The 15,055-nt window shown below is 39.0% G+C and overlaps 3 protein-coding genes across 3 annotated transcripts; 2 read left to right on the plus strand and 1 right to left on the minus strand.

Moving 5' to 3' along the window:
* The first annotated feature begins 671 nt into the window (after positions 1 to 671).
* LOC132165222 (uncharacterized) lies at positions 672 to 2,878 on the plus strand. Its single transcript, XM_059575709.1, has one exon. The coding sequence runs from the start codon at positions 672 to 674 to the stop codon at positions 2,418 to 2,420; it is 1,749 nt and encodes a 582-aa protein (XP_059431692.1). The 3' UTR covers positions 2,421 to 2,878.
* Positions 2,879 to 3,861: 983 nt separating this feature from the next.
* LOC132165771 (WD repeat-containing protein VIP3) lies at positions 3,862 to 6,966 on the plus strand. The gene is made up of 2 exons (XM_059576454.1): positions 3,862 to 4,354; positions 6,196 to 6,966. The coding sequence occupies exons 1-2, from the start codon at positions 4,016 to 4,018 to the stop codon at positions 6,820 to 6,822; spliced, it is 966 nt and encodes a 321-aa protein (XP_059432437.1). The 5' UTR covers positions 3,862 to 4,015; the 3' UTR covers positions 6,823 to 6,966.
* An 807-nt stretch (positions 6,967 to 7,773) lies between these two features.
* On the minus strand, positions 7,774 to 9,830 carry LOC132165529 (threonine synthase 1, chloroplastic). The gene has a single exon (XM_059576139.1). The coding sequence runs from the start codon at positions 9,593 to 9,595 to the stop codon at positions 8,027 to 8,029; it is 1,569 nt and encodes a 522-aa protein (XP_059432122.1). The 5' UTR covers positions 9,596 to 9,830; the 3' UTR covers positions 7,774 to 8,026.
* Between the last annotated feature and the right edge of the window lie 5,225 nt (positions 9,831 to 15,055).

Consider the following 15,055-nt stretch of genomic DNA (forward strand, 5'->3'; position numbering starts at 1 on the left):
AATTCTAAAAGTAACTCTTTTATTATTTTTATGTCAGTGTATAAATGAAGTAGTTTTAAAATCATAATTTAATTAAAATTTAATAATGATCAATTACAAACCTAATAATAATTTTAGAAACTATATTACTTTTAGAGTAACATAAGACAGACACGAGAGTAACTTATAACATTATTCTCAAAGTATACCGTCAAATACAACGCTTGCTATTGCTTTGGATAATAGTAATATTATAAATCACACTTTTATTTTATTATGTTGTTGTAATAGTAATAATTAGCCACTAGTTAATATGAAATATTGGATAATTGTAAGATAAAAATATAGTTTTTAACATCACTCTTGTCGAGAGTATTTGGCATTAAAAGGGTTGCATGAGGTCATTTGACACAAAACTCACGTGCATGAACATGTCTCAAATTGTCGACGTGTTGGCTCCATTAAAAGTCTCTCACAATTATATTTGAGCCAGTCCGATCCCGTTAACAACACAACCTAATGAGTAATTCTATTCACCGCCTCATTATTTTCCTTCCATCATTTCAATGTCTATAATATGGTGTCTCATTAATATTCAGTGCATAGAAATTAATTTTTTAGTTAGAAAAAAAAAAAAAAAAAAAATGTTGAGAGGGGGTGGAAAGGTGATTGGATAGCATTACTCCAACCTAATGCATCACATTTACACTTTAAAACGCGCACCATCTGGTTTGAATGCGAGTATTCTATTATATACAGAAAAGAATGTCTCTGTCTGTCTTCCAAAGCCAGGCTATCCAAACCCCACTGTCTTTCTCCCCAAGCAAAGCCAGGAGGACCCAGGACTCAAACCTCTGCTGCAACTAAACGCAAACACACCACCCACCACCTCCATGCCTCCCCGTGGCCGCTCATCGTCGACTCCTCTTCTCTCCCCACCACTACTCATCGTTCTCGTGCCGATCATCGCATTTGCTTTCCTTTTCTTCGCAGTCCGTCCATTTCTCTCTCTCACCTCCCATGTTCTCCGACCCAACACGGTTAAGAAAAGCTGGGACTCGCTCAACATCTTCCTCGTCCTCTTCGCTATTCTTTGTGGAATTTTCGCTAGAAAAAACGACGATGGATTACTCCCAGAAGAAACCGCCAATGCTTCGAGTGCTTCAAACAAAACAAATGAAGGAGAGGGAGAGCAATCAACTTCGCAGCAATGGTTTCGGTACTCCGAAACAAAGATCTATGACACTCCGAGTGGGGCACCGGCGACCGGTGTGACCCGGTTGAAGAGAAGCAGCAGCTCGTACCCGGATCTGAGGCAAGAGTCGTTGTGGGAGACGGGTGATGATCGGTTCCAGTTCCGGTTCTTCGATGATTTCGAAATCAACAAGTACCAGTCCCTTAGACACCGAAACGAACCGGAAGAGCCCGAGAAGATAATTCCGGTTGATACCTTTGCACTTCGTTCTTCTCCTTCACATCCACCACCACCACCGAAATCGCCACCTCCGCCTCCGACGCCGCCGCAGGCGGTTCATCATTTACCGAAACGAACGTATCGTACTGTTAGGCGCAACGACGACGACACCGAATCGACGCAAACCAGGCCTCCTCCGCCACCTCCACCGATACCGCCGCCATCGCCGGCGAGAATCCGTTCGGAGCAGAAGCACGGGAAGAGCGAGCGTAGTAAGAGCAGTTTCAAGAAAGAGCTAGCAATGGCCTGGAATTCGCTGTACAAACAGAGAAAGCGAAAGAGGAACAAGATCAAGACAAACGTCTTCGATGAACAGGTTCAGTCTCCAGCTGAACCGGTTCGCCATACCAGACCGCCACCGCCGCCACCTCCTCCACCGTCCGTTTTCCATAGTCTGTTCAGAAAGGGAAGCAAAAGAAAGAAAGTTCACTCGGTCTCTACGCCACCGCCCCCGCCGCCTCCTCCACCGCCGGTTAGATCTTCAAGATCGTCAGAGCGAAAGATTCCTGCTCCACCTCCACCGCCTGAACATTCACGTCGGCGAGGTTCGAGCTATAGCACCGCCGGCCGGCCACCGTTGCCGACAAGGGAGAACACCTGGGAGGAGAATGTGAACGGCGTCGGGGGACGGATTCCGGTGATACCAATGCCGCCTCTGCCTCCGCCTCCGCCTTTTAAGATGCCGGAGATGAGGTTCGTTGCGCCCGAGGGTTCTTTTAGGGTGCGGAGCGCTCAGAGCTCTCGCTGTGGGTCCCCTGAGCTGGGGGACGCTGACGCGAATAAGGAGTCGTTGGATGAGACGGTCAACGCGATGGACGGTGCAGGGTCGGTTTTCTGCCCGAGCCCAGATGTGAATGTTAAGGCCGAAACGTTCATCGCTAGGCTCCGCGATGGTTGGAGGCTCGAGAAGATGAATTCCTACAGAGAGAAAGAAAAGATGGGCCTCAGTCCTGGCCCTGGCCAATAGGCACTTATGGGCTCAGGCCCAATTTAATTTTCCACACACATTATAGCATATATCATTTAGAGAGTATATATTGATTGGTACACAGGAAAGATTTGAAGAGATGGAGCTCCGATTGTGTTTTTTTATCACCTTTTGGAGTCCCGGAATGAAGATAAAATGTGGGTTTGAATTGATATTTGCATGGATTTATTTTATTAAACTGTAATGTATAGGTAGGATTTGGCTTAGGTGGACTCGTTGAGATTGGGACACGTGTCCCAATAGTTATTGGGCTCTGATTGTGTTTTTTGATTTCAGGCTCGAATTTTTTTTGTGGTTTTATAGTGAGCATGCTGCACTATTTAACATGTATGCCCATATCATTGGCTTTTGGCTCTGGTTGTAATGTTTTTTTTTGTCTTTACCTCCTAGAGCCTTACTTTTAAGAGTGTATCAGTGTATGGATTCAAGTTTGTATTGTTTGAGGTTGAGATGATGTTTTTGGTAATTTAGATATTGTTTGGATGCTGTTTTCATTAACTGTTTTCTGTTTTTCCAAACTGTGTTTATAGTTTGTGGATAATGCATTTTAGAGTCCAGTTGAAATTGCGTTAAAAAACCTTTTTTTAAAAAAAAGCTTTTAGTTGATAAAAAGTTGTGCTAAACAAAAATTTGTAATCTCATAAGAAAATGCATAATTTATTTCACTGGACATACGCCACTAACCCACACGACTCTTTTTTACTGGGCTAGCACTTACCACATTGACACGAACCACCATCTCATAGATTTTTTAAGGCAAGCCATCGGTTGTGGTTAAAGTTAGACCACTTGTCTTGGAGTAATTTTACAAATTCTTCTTGTGTCGCTCAAAAAATTAGGTGGTTTTTAAAATTATCATTTGATCAAAATTCAATAATGATCAATCATAAGTCTAATGGTAATTTTAAGAGACACATTATTTTTGAAAAGATACAAGAGAAACTTATAGAATTACTTATTGTAATAGGCATATGCATTTGTCATTTCTATATAAATTTATAAAATCTCCTAAAACTACCTCATATTGGCGTTATCTATTTGTAAACTAAACTAACATTGAGTTTCGGTAATAATTAAAATCTGGATTGGTACTCTAGTACTCTAACCCAGCCTAAACAATTTTTTATTTATTTTTATTTTTTAAATTGTTATACATAATTTTAAGTGATTTTTTATTGACGTGAGTCACTTGACAATAAAAATTATCATCATATAAAGTTCAACATGAAAAGGAATGCTACACTTTCATTTTTTTTACACATATAGGTAACATTTAAAACCATCATTAGAGAAAAATCCAATAAATATCTATAGCATATTCTTATGTAAAATTAGCTAAAATTACTATTATATATATATTTCAATCCAAATTTAAATAGAAGTTAGAACTTTAGGGAATGGATGCCAATACTGAGAGTCTGGGAGGAGGTGGGGTAAACACTTAAAAACTGCCCGGTATAAGTGGCACCATGACCTGCCCGAATTTCACATTCCGTGCAGCGTAAAACAATCCCAACTCCTAGAGCAAAAAGGCAGTAGAAAGCATCGGACTAGGGTTCGTTATTGTACCGGCAATGAAGCTCGCGGGCCTGAAATCCGTCGAGAACGCACACGATGACTCTGTGTGGGCGGCCACGTGGGTCCCGGCGACCGAGACCCGATCGGCGCTGCTACTGACCGGGTCTCTGGACGAGACCGTGAGGCTCTGGAGCTCCGACGAGCTGGTTCTGGAGCGCACCAACACGGGCCACTGCCTGGGGGTGGCGTCGGTGGCGGCTCACCCGTCGGGGCTCATCGCTGCCTCGGCTTCTCTTGACAGCTTTGTTCGGGTCTTCGACGTCGACACCAACGCCACCATCGCCACTCTCGAAGCTCCACCCTCTGAAGTCTGGCAATTGCGCTTCAATCCCCAGGTAATGGAACCAATCAACCTTTTGCTCTTTCGATTGTTCTCTATTTGCTTGGTTGCTGAGATTACGGGAAGTGAGTTAAAGTTTTGGATTTTAGGCTTTCTTTGTGCTACGTTTTGCTCAGTGGGGTCTGATTCAAAAGGGATGGTATTTTTATGAATGTGAAGTTATATTTCTTTTTTTTTTTCTCAAATCATATTTGTTGAGCTTAAATGCTGTATTTCTTTTCTGAGTGTTGTAGTTCTTTTGGTGCTTTGTGCTTTAAGATGACCAATGTGTACTTTTCTCCAAGGTTGGTTGGCGGCAATAGCGTTAGTCAATTTGTTGCTTGATATGGGCGAGTTCAGGTTTTGTTGCTAGGTGCTGTACAGAAAAATTGGATTTGGCTTAGGTGCTTATCTGTACTCCCCCATATCAAGCAACAAATTGACTCAATTTTAGTTTGTAATTTTCCAATGGGAAAGAAACTACAGGAGATGTGCTGTAGATATTTTACCGCAGCTAAGCCAAATCCTTGTTGCTAACTTCAAGTAGTTCATGAGAGGAGCATTGTGGATGGACTGGTAGATTGGTTTTCTGGTCTAACTTGTGTAATATGTGCTTATTAAGCATCCCAGATTTTCAAATATCTATCTTTTGTCTGCCGAAACTTGTAAGGAATATTTACCTTTGCTTTTGCAGAAACTTAACTTGCATTTTGAGAGTCACCCATGTCTCTTTTCTTCCTAGAATTCTCACCATCTTCTGTGCTGGCTTCTTAAAGTTCCATTCTAGACTAATGTGAACCTTTAAAAGTTGCCTTGAGAACTGACAGGGGCAGCCTACAGATAGATTTTGGAGGCCTTAGGCTCCGTATTATCAGCAATGTTAGAAGTGTAACATGACTGCGAGAGTTGGAATTGTCTATTGTACTGTGCAGTTGTTCTTGTTGAGTGATTAAGGTATACCTGTTTGGGGAGTGTACCTATAAGTAGTCATTTGACTCATTTCTATAGAAAAGCAACATATTTCTTGCACATATATCTTTGAATTCCAGTTTGTGTTTGTATGTTCTTGAATGGAGGTGTGTGTTTTCTCCACAGGTTTAAAATTCTTAGGAAAAAAGTGGCCAAAATAGTTCTTGATTTGAAAATAACTCTTATTTAAGAATACATTTTAGATAACAAGGATACAAGAAAAATGAACATAGACAGATGTCTCACCCAGACAAGAGACTAGGCACTGGCACTTTGCTCACTCACACCAAGAGTTTTGGGATAGCTCGCACGTCAGTCAATTCTTGGAGCTTAAGTTCCTATTTATAGGCTGCTAATTTCAGTTTGTAAGAAGCTTGAACACTTACAGCCCGTTCTTGAGTAGCCGTGCAATTTAAAATATCTAAAAGAGAGATAGTGTGGGGAGAATGAGAAACTGCTGGAAGATGATATTAAACAGCATGTGTGCTGTTATGCTCTTAAAAATATATGAATGGTGTCAAATGGATGGATAATTTCTGACACCTTACAATCTATTTTATCGGAAACATGTCCTCTATGTTAGATCAGGTGTTCAAAAGATGCATATTGCATTCTTTTGGGTGTTTTTTTGGGGGGAGGGGGTTGCCTTTGTGAGTGGATTAGTTCTATCTCCTTATAGAAATTAAGCTACCTAGGAAACAATGTTTTCACTCTTTCTTGTCCACTCTAAAGATATGATTGCATATGCTTAAGATATGTGGCCGCATATTTACAAGATGAACAAGTGTTGTTCTTTAGTAACTCTTATGATCTAAGTGGAAACTAGAAAGTCAATCATCATCTTTTGAACATTTGTTCAAAGTTATGCTAACAGTAGCTTCCTTTCAGGGTTCCACCCTAGCAGTTGCTGGTGGGGGTAGTGCATCAATCAAGCTTTGGGATACTGCCACTTGGGATTTGATTGCCACTCTACCTATTCCTCGCCCAGAAGGTCCCAAGCCCTCTGATAAAAGTGGGAGCAAGAAGTTTGTCCTATCAGTTGCCTGGAGTTCTGATGGGAAACGACTCGCCTGTGGCTCAATGGATGGCACCATTTCTATTTTTGACGTAGCTCGTGCCAAATTTTTACACCACCTGGAAGGGCACTTCATGCCCGTGAGGTCTCTGGTGTACTCCCCTATTGAACCACGGCTACTCTTTACAGCCTCAGATGATATGCATGTGCACATGTATGATGCTGAAGGGAAATCCCTGGTTGGAGCCATGTCAGGACATGAAAGCTGGGTATTGAGTGTGGATGTAAGCCCAGATGGAGCAGCTATTGCAACAGGCTCAAGTGACAGAACTGTGAGGCTCTGGGATCTTTCTATGAGGGCAGCTGTGCAGACCATGAGTAATCATACAGACCAGGTCTGGGGAGTGGCATTTCGACCACCAGGGGGGAGTGGTGTACGAACCGGCCGGCTTGCTAGTGTGTCAGATGACAAGAGCATATCACTGTACGATTATTCCTGAAGTATCATGTGGAGAGTGCTGACATCAAAGATTCGTGTTGTTATATGTTAGGACTAACTTATTGTGCTGCTGTTTATCATATTGATCTCAAGAAAATATTTGGTTTACTTGGTATTTTAATTATCTGATTGACTTGATTTGTTATTTAAACTGCAATGAGCTTGGGCATCCTGGTAGTACCCTGGTTTCCGGCTTCCTTCAGCCAGTGATCAAAACATGGATCTTTTCAATGTTTTGGGTGAGTTGCACTTACTTGATTTTCCCCCCCATTACACCGGACGTGTGGATGGGGTTTAAAAATATCCGTCCATTTAGGGCGGATATTGGGTAGCGGGTATGCAGAGGTGAATAATACCCACCCGCCCACAACCCCAATATTATACACATATTTTTTACATCATGCTTAGGAAACACAAAGCACACTCCATGTTACCTGAAACGCACATTCTAGAAAAAGGGAGAGCAAGATTTTGCAGTTGAAGCTGCTTTAAAGAGTGGCGTGGAAGTCGTGGCTTGAACCCAATTCGCTTCTATGTTTGATTTTGTGTATCTTTGTAGTTGATTTAGATTTAGACATTTAGTGGATCTATTATTTGGTATTTGTTGTTTTGATTTTGTGTTTGAGGATCTATTATTATCTACAGTTACGAAGAAATTTAGTGCACATACCTTTTGTCTCTCATCTGTCAAAGAAAAGCAAAGGTAAATCATTGATCAAGGCATTCTCCAAGCCTCTGTCAATTCAATGACATGCTTTTGTAAGTGATGTCTGAATGACTGTAAATCATTTCTTTACAACAATATCGTCACGTTCCATTCTTTATTAAACTTCATGAAAAGACACCACCACATGGTCAATACAGTAAACCATGCCAACCTGCCAAGCATGTGGGAAAAAGGTTGAAAGGCAATGATGATGGAATCGTGTATACTATACACCCAACATATTGCATACCAACGGCCAACAGCCACCGCCATAGATTTGGGGGAAAAGGTGGAGAATCTCTTAACAATTTAGTCCCATTTGAACAGTAAAATTCGTGGGACCTATATCCATTATCCTAGACCAACGAAACGTTTTCAGCTACTTTGGAAATTTTCAGAGGGAAAACCATTGTACAAAAAAAACGTTTTCAAAAAACCTGCACAACCAAAGGTCCAAAAGCTTAAACTCAATCATTTTACCCACAAAGGTGGTCAAATCCTAGTTGGGAGGATTCTTCAAATGCTTCTGCAGCACATCCATGACAGACCCCAGGTCCGCCTTCACTTGCACGGGGGGATTGGCGAACCGGCACTCCATATTCTTAATTGCCTTGGAGTGATAATCGATCTTGGCCTGGGTAAACTTCAGCCCGTGTGCAGTGCTCACCACCACCGTCCGATCAGTCGGCGCTATAACCCCACTACGCCTGAGCTTAATCAGAGCCGCCAAAGCCACCCCAGTATGCGGACAAATGAACATCCCCGTCGAGTCCGCGTGCGCCATGGCGTCCATGAGCTCCTCCTCCGTCGCCTCCTCAACGATCCCATTTGAGTTCTTGAGCGCATACACGGCTCTGTCGATCGAAACCGGGTCTCCGATCTGGATAGCGCTCGCGAAGGTGGTGTTCGCCTTCACGGGCTTGAACTCCTTCCACCCTGACTTGTAGTACAAGTAAAGTGGGTTGGCGTTCTTGGCCTGAGCGCACACGAGCCTCGGAATCCGATCCACGAGACCCAATTCTTGGCACATTTTGAACCCCTTGTAGAAAGCGTAGATATTCCCCAGGTTGCCACCGGGCACGATGACCCAATCGGGCACTTCCCAGTCGAACTGTTGCAGAATCTCTATCGCCGCCGTCTTCTGGCCCTCCAAGCGCAAACTATTCAGCGAGTTCGCCAAGTAGATGGGCAATTCGGAGGTGACCTCGCGAATCAGCTTCATGCACCCATCGAAGTCCGTGTCGATGCTCAGCACAAACGCTCCGTTGGCAATTGGCTGGACCAATTGCGCGATGGAGATCTTGTTGGCCGGCAAAAACACGATCGAGGGGATCCCCGCGGCCGCGCAGTAAGCTGAGAGCGCCGCGGATGTGTCTCCGGTAGAGGCACAGCCCACTCCGAAGACCGGTCGATTGAGCTTCCGGAGGCGGTTCACTTGACTGACCAGGACCGTCATGCCCAGGTCCTTGAAGCTACCGGTATGACTGATTCCACAGTGCTTAACCCACAAATCGTTCATGCCCAGAAACTGTTTGCCGAAACGCTCAGCCCAGAAGAGGTTCGAGTTTCCCTCGAACGCCGAGACGATATCGTCCGGGTCGATCTCCGGTAGCACCCACTCCTTCTTGCTCCACACGCCCGATCCGTACGGCCAGGTGGTCTTCCCCACCCGCGAGTCGAACAGCGCGCGCCAGTACGCGCCGTCGTACCTCTTCAGCGCGTCCATGTCGTGCTGCACGTCCAGCAGCCCCCCGGATTGGCTCCGGTACACGATCTCGTCGAGCGAGTACGACTCGGGCGAGTCGATCCCCGAGTTGAACGGCACGTACTTGGCCCTGAACTCGCCGTGGCGGCTCGAGTCCTCGCGCTGGCGCCGAGCCTCGTCCTTGATGTTCTCATCGGCGGCGCGCCGCGTCTTCAGAGCCGAAGGGGTGGAATCGAATGTGGAGGAGGTGCAGGATATAAAAGTGGGCGAAGGTCGTTGTTTGCCCGCTGGGCTTTGGTAAAACGGTTTAGATTTATGAGAGAAAGAGGAAAGAGAGGAGTAGAACACCGAAGCCGTTGCCATTTCTCAGGCTCAGAGAGAGATGGGTGAGATCAGAATCAGATGCGCAGTAGCGGGTGGCGGCGGGTATCGTGTTTGGTCTTCAGCCTTAATAGGACTGTCTGAACTAATGTGCCAACTGATTTTTGTCTTTTTACGACGACGATGTTTGGGGATTTCGTCGCAATTTTTGTTCCTGCTCAGACCATGTACGGACTTTTAAAAGTCCAAGATTAGCAAGTTATTTCTGTTTGACTTTGGATTTGGATCGTATTTTATCCCATATACAGACAGTCATTGACAAATTTGGGATCTAATTAAATTTCCCCAATTATAATTCATCCTAACAATTTAATATGTTCATCACCGTTACCAAAAACTCAATTAAACACTTATATTTTTATTTTTCATTTGATATTTGAAAATATTTCTACAATTAAGAGCAAGAAATTTATAACTAATTTGCCTTTCTTTTCTTTGTGCAGGTTGAAATTATTAGATAATTAAAGTGAATTCGAAATATTTTCTTTCACAAATCAGGTTTTTAAATTTTATTTTATTCTAGTCATAATATAATTTTCTTTTTATAAACGGTGTTTCCTAAAACATAATATCTATAATGATATTGATAGTTCATATTTATTTTCAGAACTAAAAGTTTTAAGATAAATTGACACATCTTAAATTATATAAAAATACTTGATTCTTTTTCCAAATGCATGTATTACTTATAAAAATAAGTTTTTTAAAATTAAAATTGATAAAATCCTACCTAAAATCAATAATGTCACAAAATAGAGTAAACGGATTAACCAAATTATCAATTGAAAATTAGATGTTAATAAAATATTGAATATAAAAACTTAATCGGTCCTTGGAAGCATTGATCTCCTACTTCTTATTTCCAAATGAATTGTTATTAAATTACAGCAATTTTTAGAGAGAGAGAAATTAATATTTCCAAAATTAATTAGTTTTAAAAACTTTGATACGAGTTTTAATGAGGAGATGTGCTATAGTGGAATGAGACATATCACTTTAAAAAATGAACACCGTTTGGAGGCCCTTGACTTGACATGGCATACATGCACCACCTCAGTGCAAGCGATCTATACGCAGCTTTAACCACTTGAAACTGCTACGTACATGGAATCAAAGAAATTAAGTCGCAGGGGACGGTGATTTTGTTTCATTTTTTGTGATGATACTTTCCAAAATCCACCTCTTACTATTTGGCTGGTTCGGTCTGTTCCGGAATTATCAAACTCAAAAGTCTAATAGCATGTTTGAAATTGCGTTTGATAAATAACGTTTTTGAGTTAAAAATTATTTTTTGGCAAAATCTTTATTTTTAAGCTTTTGCCAAAAGTATATTTTGATAATTTTCAAGTTTTTTGACCCTTAAAAGTGTTTTCTATTATTTTTATCAAACATGTGTTTTTTTTTTTGAAAAAAACTTCACTTTAGTCTCCTGAACTTTCACGCGATTTGACAAACCCCCCAAACTTTCAAATCTCTTAATTTAGACCCCTGAACTTTCAATTGCTCTCAATGTGAACCACTCCGTCAATTTTAGCCGTTAGAAATACCAAAATATCTATGATTTTCCTTTTTTAAAATAAAAAAACGTTTTGGAATTTAAGGGTAAAGTTTGAATTTTATACAAAAGTTAGGAGTAAAAACGTCATGTAACGTTTAAAATCTAATAGAGGAGTCCACATTGAGAGCAATTAAAAGATCAGGGGTTCAAGGTGAGAGATTTAAAAGTTTTGGGGTTTGTCGAATCGCGTGGAAACTCAGGGGGCTAAACTGAAGTTTCACTTCTTTTTTTTTTTTTAAAAAAAAAAAATAGATTTTTTGAGTGTTAAATACATTTTTAGGCCCTTTAAACGCACACCTAAACCTGCACTAAATAGGCCTATAACGATATTTGCCGTAATTGTAAAGGAGGTAAACTTGTGTAACATCATATATCACCTCTCACACTTGAACCGAACTCTAAACTCAATGTGACAATGATATTTCAAGAAGAGCTATATCATAACCGGTGAGACAGTGTCATACTCTGTCTGGCATAGTGGTTGTGCATGTTATAAGAGGAAAGGTTATCGCCGATTAAAGGAGGGGCTCCAGCCTCCATGGACACGGCTATCCTTTTATGATAGATCAGCTTATTATTTCTAATTTTTAGAAGTGGTTGGCCACCCCAAGTGGAATGGGCAAGCCAACCATCTGTTGTGTTGGGTGGTCTTGGATATTTCTCAACCTCAAAAGTTAGCTCAAGAGGTGAAGTTTTTCCTCACACTTATAAACTGACCACCAGCCTATTCCACAACTGATATGAAATAATTCCAACACCACTCCCTCGTTCTCCATGACTTTGTAGCAAGTAGCTATTTTTATGATAAATTATTTCACATTATTTTATAGCTAATTCTTAGTTTTATGCTTGAACATTATCGCCTTTGGTGGAGATCATGGATTCATGATCCTCTTCATTTAAAGTGAAATAGAGATAAACCATTGTACAATTAAGATTCTTCTGTTTTGTTGTATGTTATTTGTAAATGACATGACACCATATATACATCGTATTATCATGTGATAATATATATACCATTAACTTTATAAAAGTTAATATTAACCATAAAATACTTCCTCACTATTTCACTTAAAAGTTAAAAACTTAAAATGGAGAGACCCTTTTCTATTTCTGCTTTTCATTTACGACATGTATAAATATCTGTTTTTTAATCTTTTGCCCTGATGTTCGGTGGATCCAAACAAATTTGCTGAAGGACTTATCCGGAATATGCTTATCCCCCAGGGGAAGATAACATTTCAAAATCATAAACTATTTACTGAGGCAATATTTCCAGCGCTGTAAATTAAATTTAAGCACTCACCTACTCTCTTTTCCCCCTTCATTAAGCATTTTCAAGAGAGAGTCTGTTTCCTAAGTTTAAAAAATATGTCCAAAAAATTGTAAAAAAATTATACAGCAGATTCTCTAAATGAACTATAGACATTATGATTGCAATCCTTATAATTATTAAAATAAATAAAAAAAACGATTATCTCTTTTCTCTCCTCTCTCCTCTTATGTCTCACAATTCTCTCTTATTTATTCTCTCATATATATGATATAATTAAAAAAATAAATATTTTAATGATATAGGGAATTATTAAAGGAAGCTAGTGTGATGTATTTTAATATAGAAAAGCAAAAAGTAGTTTAGATTCTTAAATGTAAGGAAAATGACGAGGAAGCTGAAATGCTCGAGCAAAGCAATTCTGTTTTTTAAAAATTTTATTTAGAGCAAAGCAATTAAAAATGAGAAATCCTACCTCAAGTGCACACTTTATGACGTGGTGCCGTGGTGACGAAAATGATTATTAAATTTCAAATTTAATGGTAATTTGTTGAGAGTGGTCATTTAAAAATATAAAAACAGAATTATTTTTAGAATATTCAGTTTATTTTTTAATTTTTTAATAAGATAAAAATACTCATTAAATATTTAAATAAACTGAAAATGAACCTAATTCAAAATATGCCGAGAATGTACGTAACATTTTTTTAGGTAAAAAGTTCACCATGGGATGCTGCCACGTAGGATTCCTTAAATTTCTTCAGCAGCAAAACACGCTTAGTCAGCGAGAGAAACTAAAAAGCTATGGACGGTTCCTTTCGGTCTCAATTTGACGAGATCCATGTCGTGCTGTTCAAACTTGGGGCCAATTTCGGAAATTCCATCTGTGCCTACTCCGCCCACATGCGCGGAGTGTCGTACATTCTTTGTTCTCTGTCATTTTATTTTTTTAACATTTCCATGTAATCAAAATGTCTTGCTTCTAGTCACTCACACCCAAACGTAAACGACTCAGCAAACACACTGCCGTAGCATTTTGGTGATGTGTACAGCATCTCACGCAAAGTTGTTATTTTAGCTATTGAAAATACCCTAATACCCTTTTATTTTAGCTATTAATTTTTCATTACACATATTTATTTTAACTTTCTACTCTAATTAAATATTATTTTTAGTATTATTTTTATTGAGGGAGCGGGAGAGAGAAAGGAGAGAGAAAAAATAATTTAAAAAATCTTACAAGTTGTTACAGTAAACTTTCACGGTAGCATATTTTAGGAAAACTTATATTTTAAAGTGTCAACTGGAGCTCAAAAAAGGGTTATACTGACTAAATTTTAACAAAACTTCTATTTTAAAGTGAATGTTAAAAATGTTCTAAGTGACAATTAGCATTTGTTTTACAAAAAATTAAGAGCCGTTTAACAGTCACCGTCACGTCAATGGGGTAAAATAGTAGTAAAATAAAAATATAGTTTCTATACTACTCTTTAAGTAATTATTTATTCGACAATGTCCATTCGTCTTTGAATTAGTTTTTATATATATATAAAATAAAATTAAAGTTGTTAAACATTGTCTAGTATAATGATAGTGAAATGAAAGTTGAGAATTTCAAATTAATTTTTTGACCCACCCACACGAAATGTGATTACATTTTTATCTCATTTTGTTAATATGATACGGTGAGTTAGTTATTAGATTAGTCTTTAAAAGTAATGCTAGGAACATGGTATTATTATTTTTTTATCCTCATAAAGTTAATGTAACTTTTTAAATCATTATTGAATTAAAATGTAATTATTATTTATAAATTTCAAGAACCAATAAACAAATCCACATAATATCTAGAGATATGTTGGCTTGCATCTACATTTTATTTGCAAAAAAGTTGTACGGAAATAAACGGTGAATAGGTAAAAAGATATATATATATATATATATAATTTTTAAAAAATCCCTAATATCATAATAACCTTAAAACATAATGATCTGGTCCGAGTGTTTACACTGGAAGTTCCTCGCGCCCAAATATTTAGATAAAAAATTTAAGGAGCCAGCGAATCGTAGGCGGATTCGGATTGTAGACGTCGCCAAAGATCTTCAATTCCTTTCTTACTTCTTTGTCGGAAAGCATATTTAGAAATAACTTTATTGAATTATGTGGAATTACAAATATGCCCTGGAGTAATGGAAATAAATATGAAGAGTTTTGCTTAATAAAAGGGAAAAATGGTCAAGCTCCTCGAAGTATGACTTCTTCTTTTTTAATCAAATTATATTTTCAGATTTAAATTTTATAGATTTACTTCTTAAAGTTCAAATTATTATCAAATAGATCATTTTATTTTTTATTTTTTTAAAAAAGAAATATCAAAAAATATACTACAAACATAAATACAAAAAAAAAAAAAAACTAGAACCACCTCCGTTTTGATATTTATATTTATAATTCAATATTTTTAAAAAAAATAAGGGAACAAGTGTCAAAGTCAATAAATCGATAAAATTTAAGCTTCGGGAAGTAATTTGATAAAAAATTCATACCTACGAGACTTCTATAGCATTTTTCAATTAACTAAAGTAACATGAGGATGAAATATGGTCAAGA

This window comes from Corylus avellana, chromosome ca11, assembly GCF_901000735.1.
Source record: "Corylus avellana chromosome ca11, CavTom2PMs-1.0".
NCBI classification, from domain to species: Eukaryota; Viridiplantae; Streptophyta; class Magnoliopsida; order Fagales; family Betulaceae; genus Corylus; species Corylus avellana.

Coding starts and splice junctions, on each gene's coding strand:
- LOC132165771 (XM_059576454.1), top strand. CDS start 4,016: ATGAAGCTCGCGGGCCTGAAATCCGTCGAGAACGCACACGATGACTCT. Junction 4,355..6,195: donor AATTGCGCTTCAATCCCCAG/GTAATGGAACCA, acceptor GCTTCCTTTCAG/GGTTCCACCCTAGCAGTTGC.
- LOC132165529 (XM_059576139.1), bottom strand. CDS start 9,595: ATGGCAACGGCTTCGGTGTTCTACTCCTCTCTTTCCTCTTTCTCTCAT.
- LOC132165222 (XM_059575709.1), top strand. CDS start 672: ATGCATCACATTTACACTTTAAAACGCGCACCATCTGGTTTGAATGCG.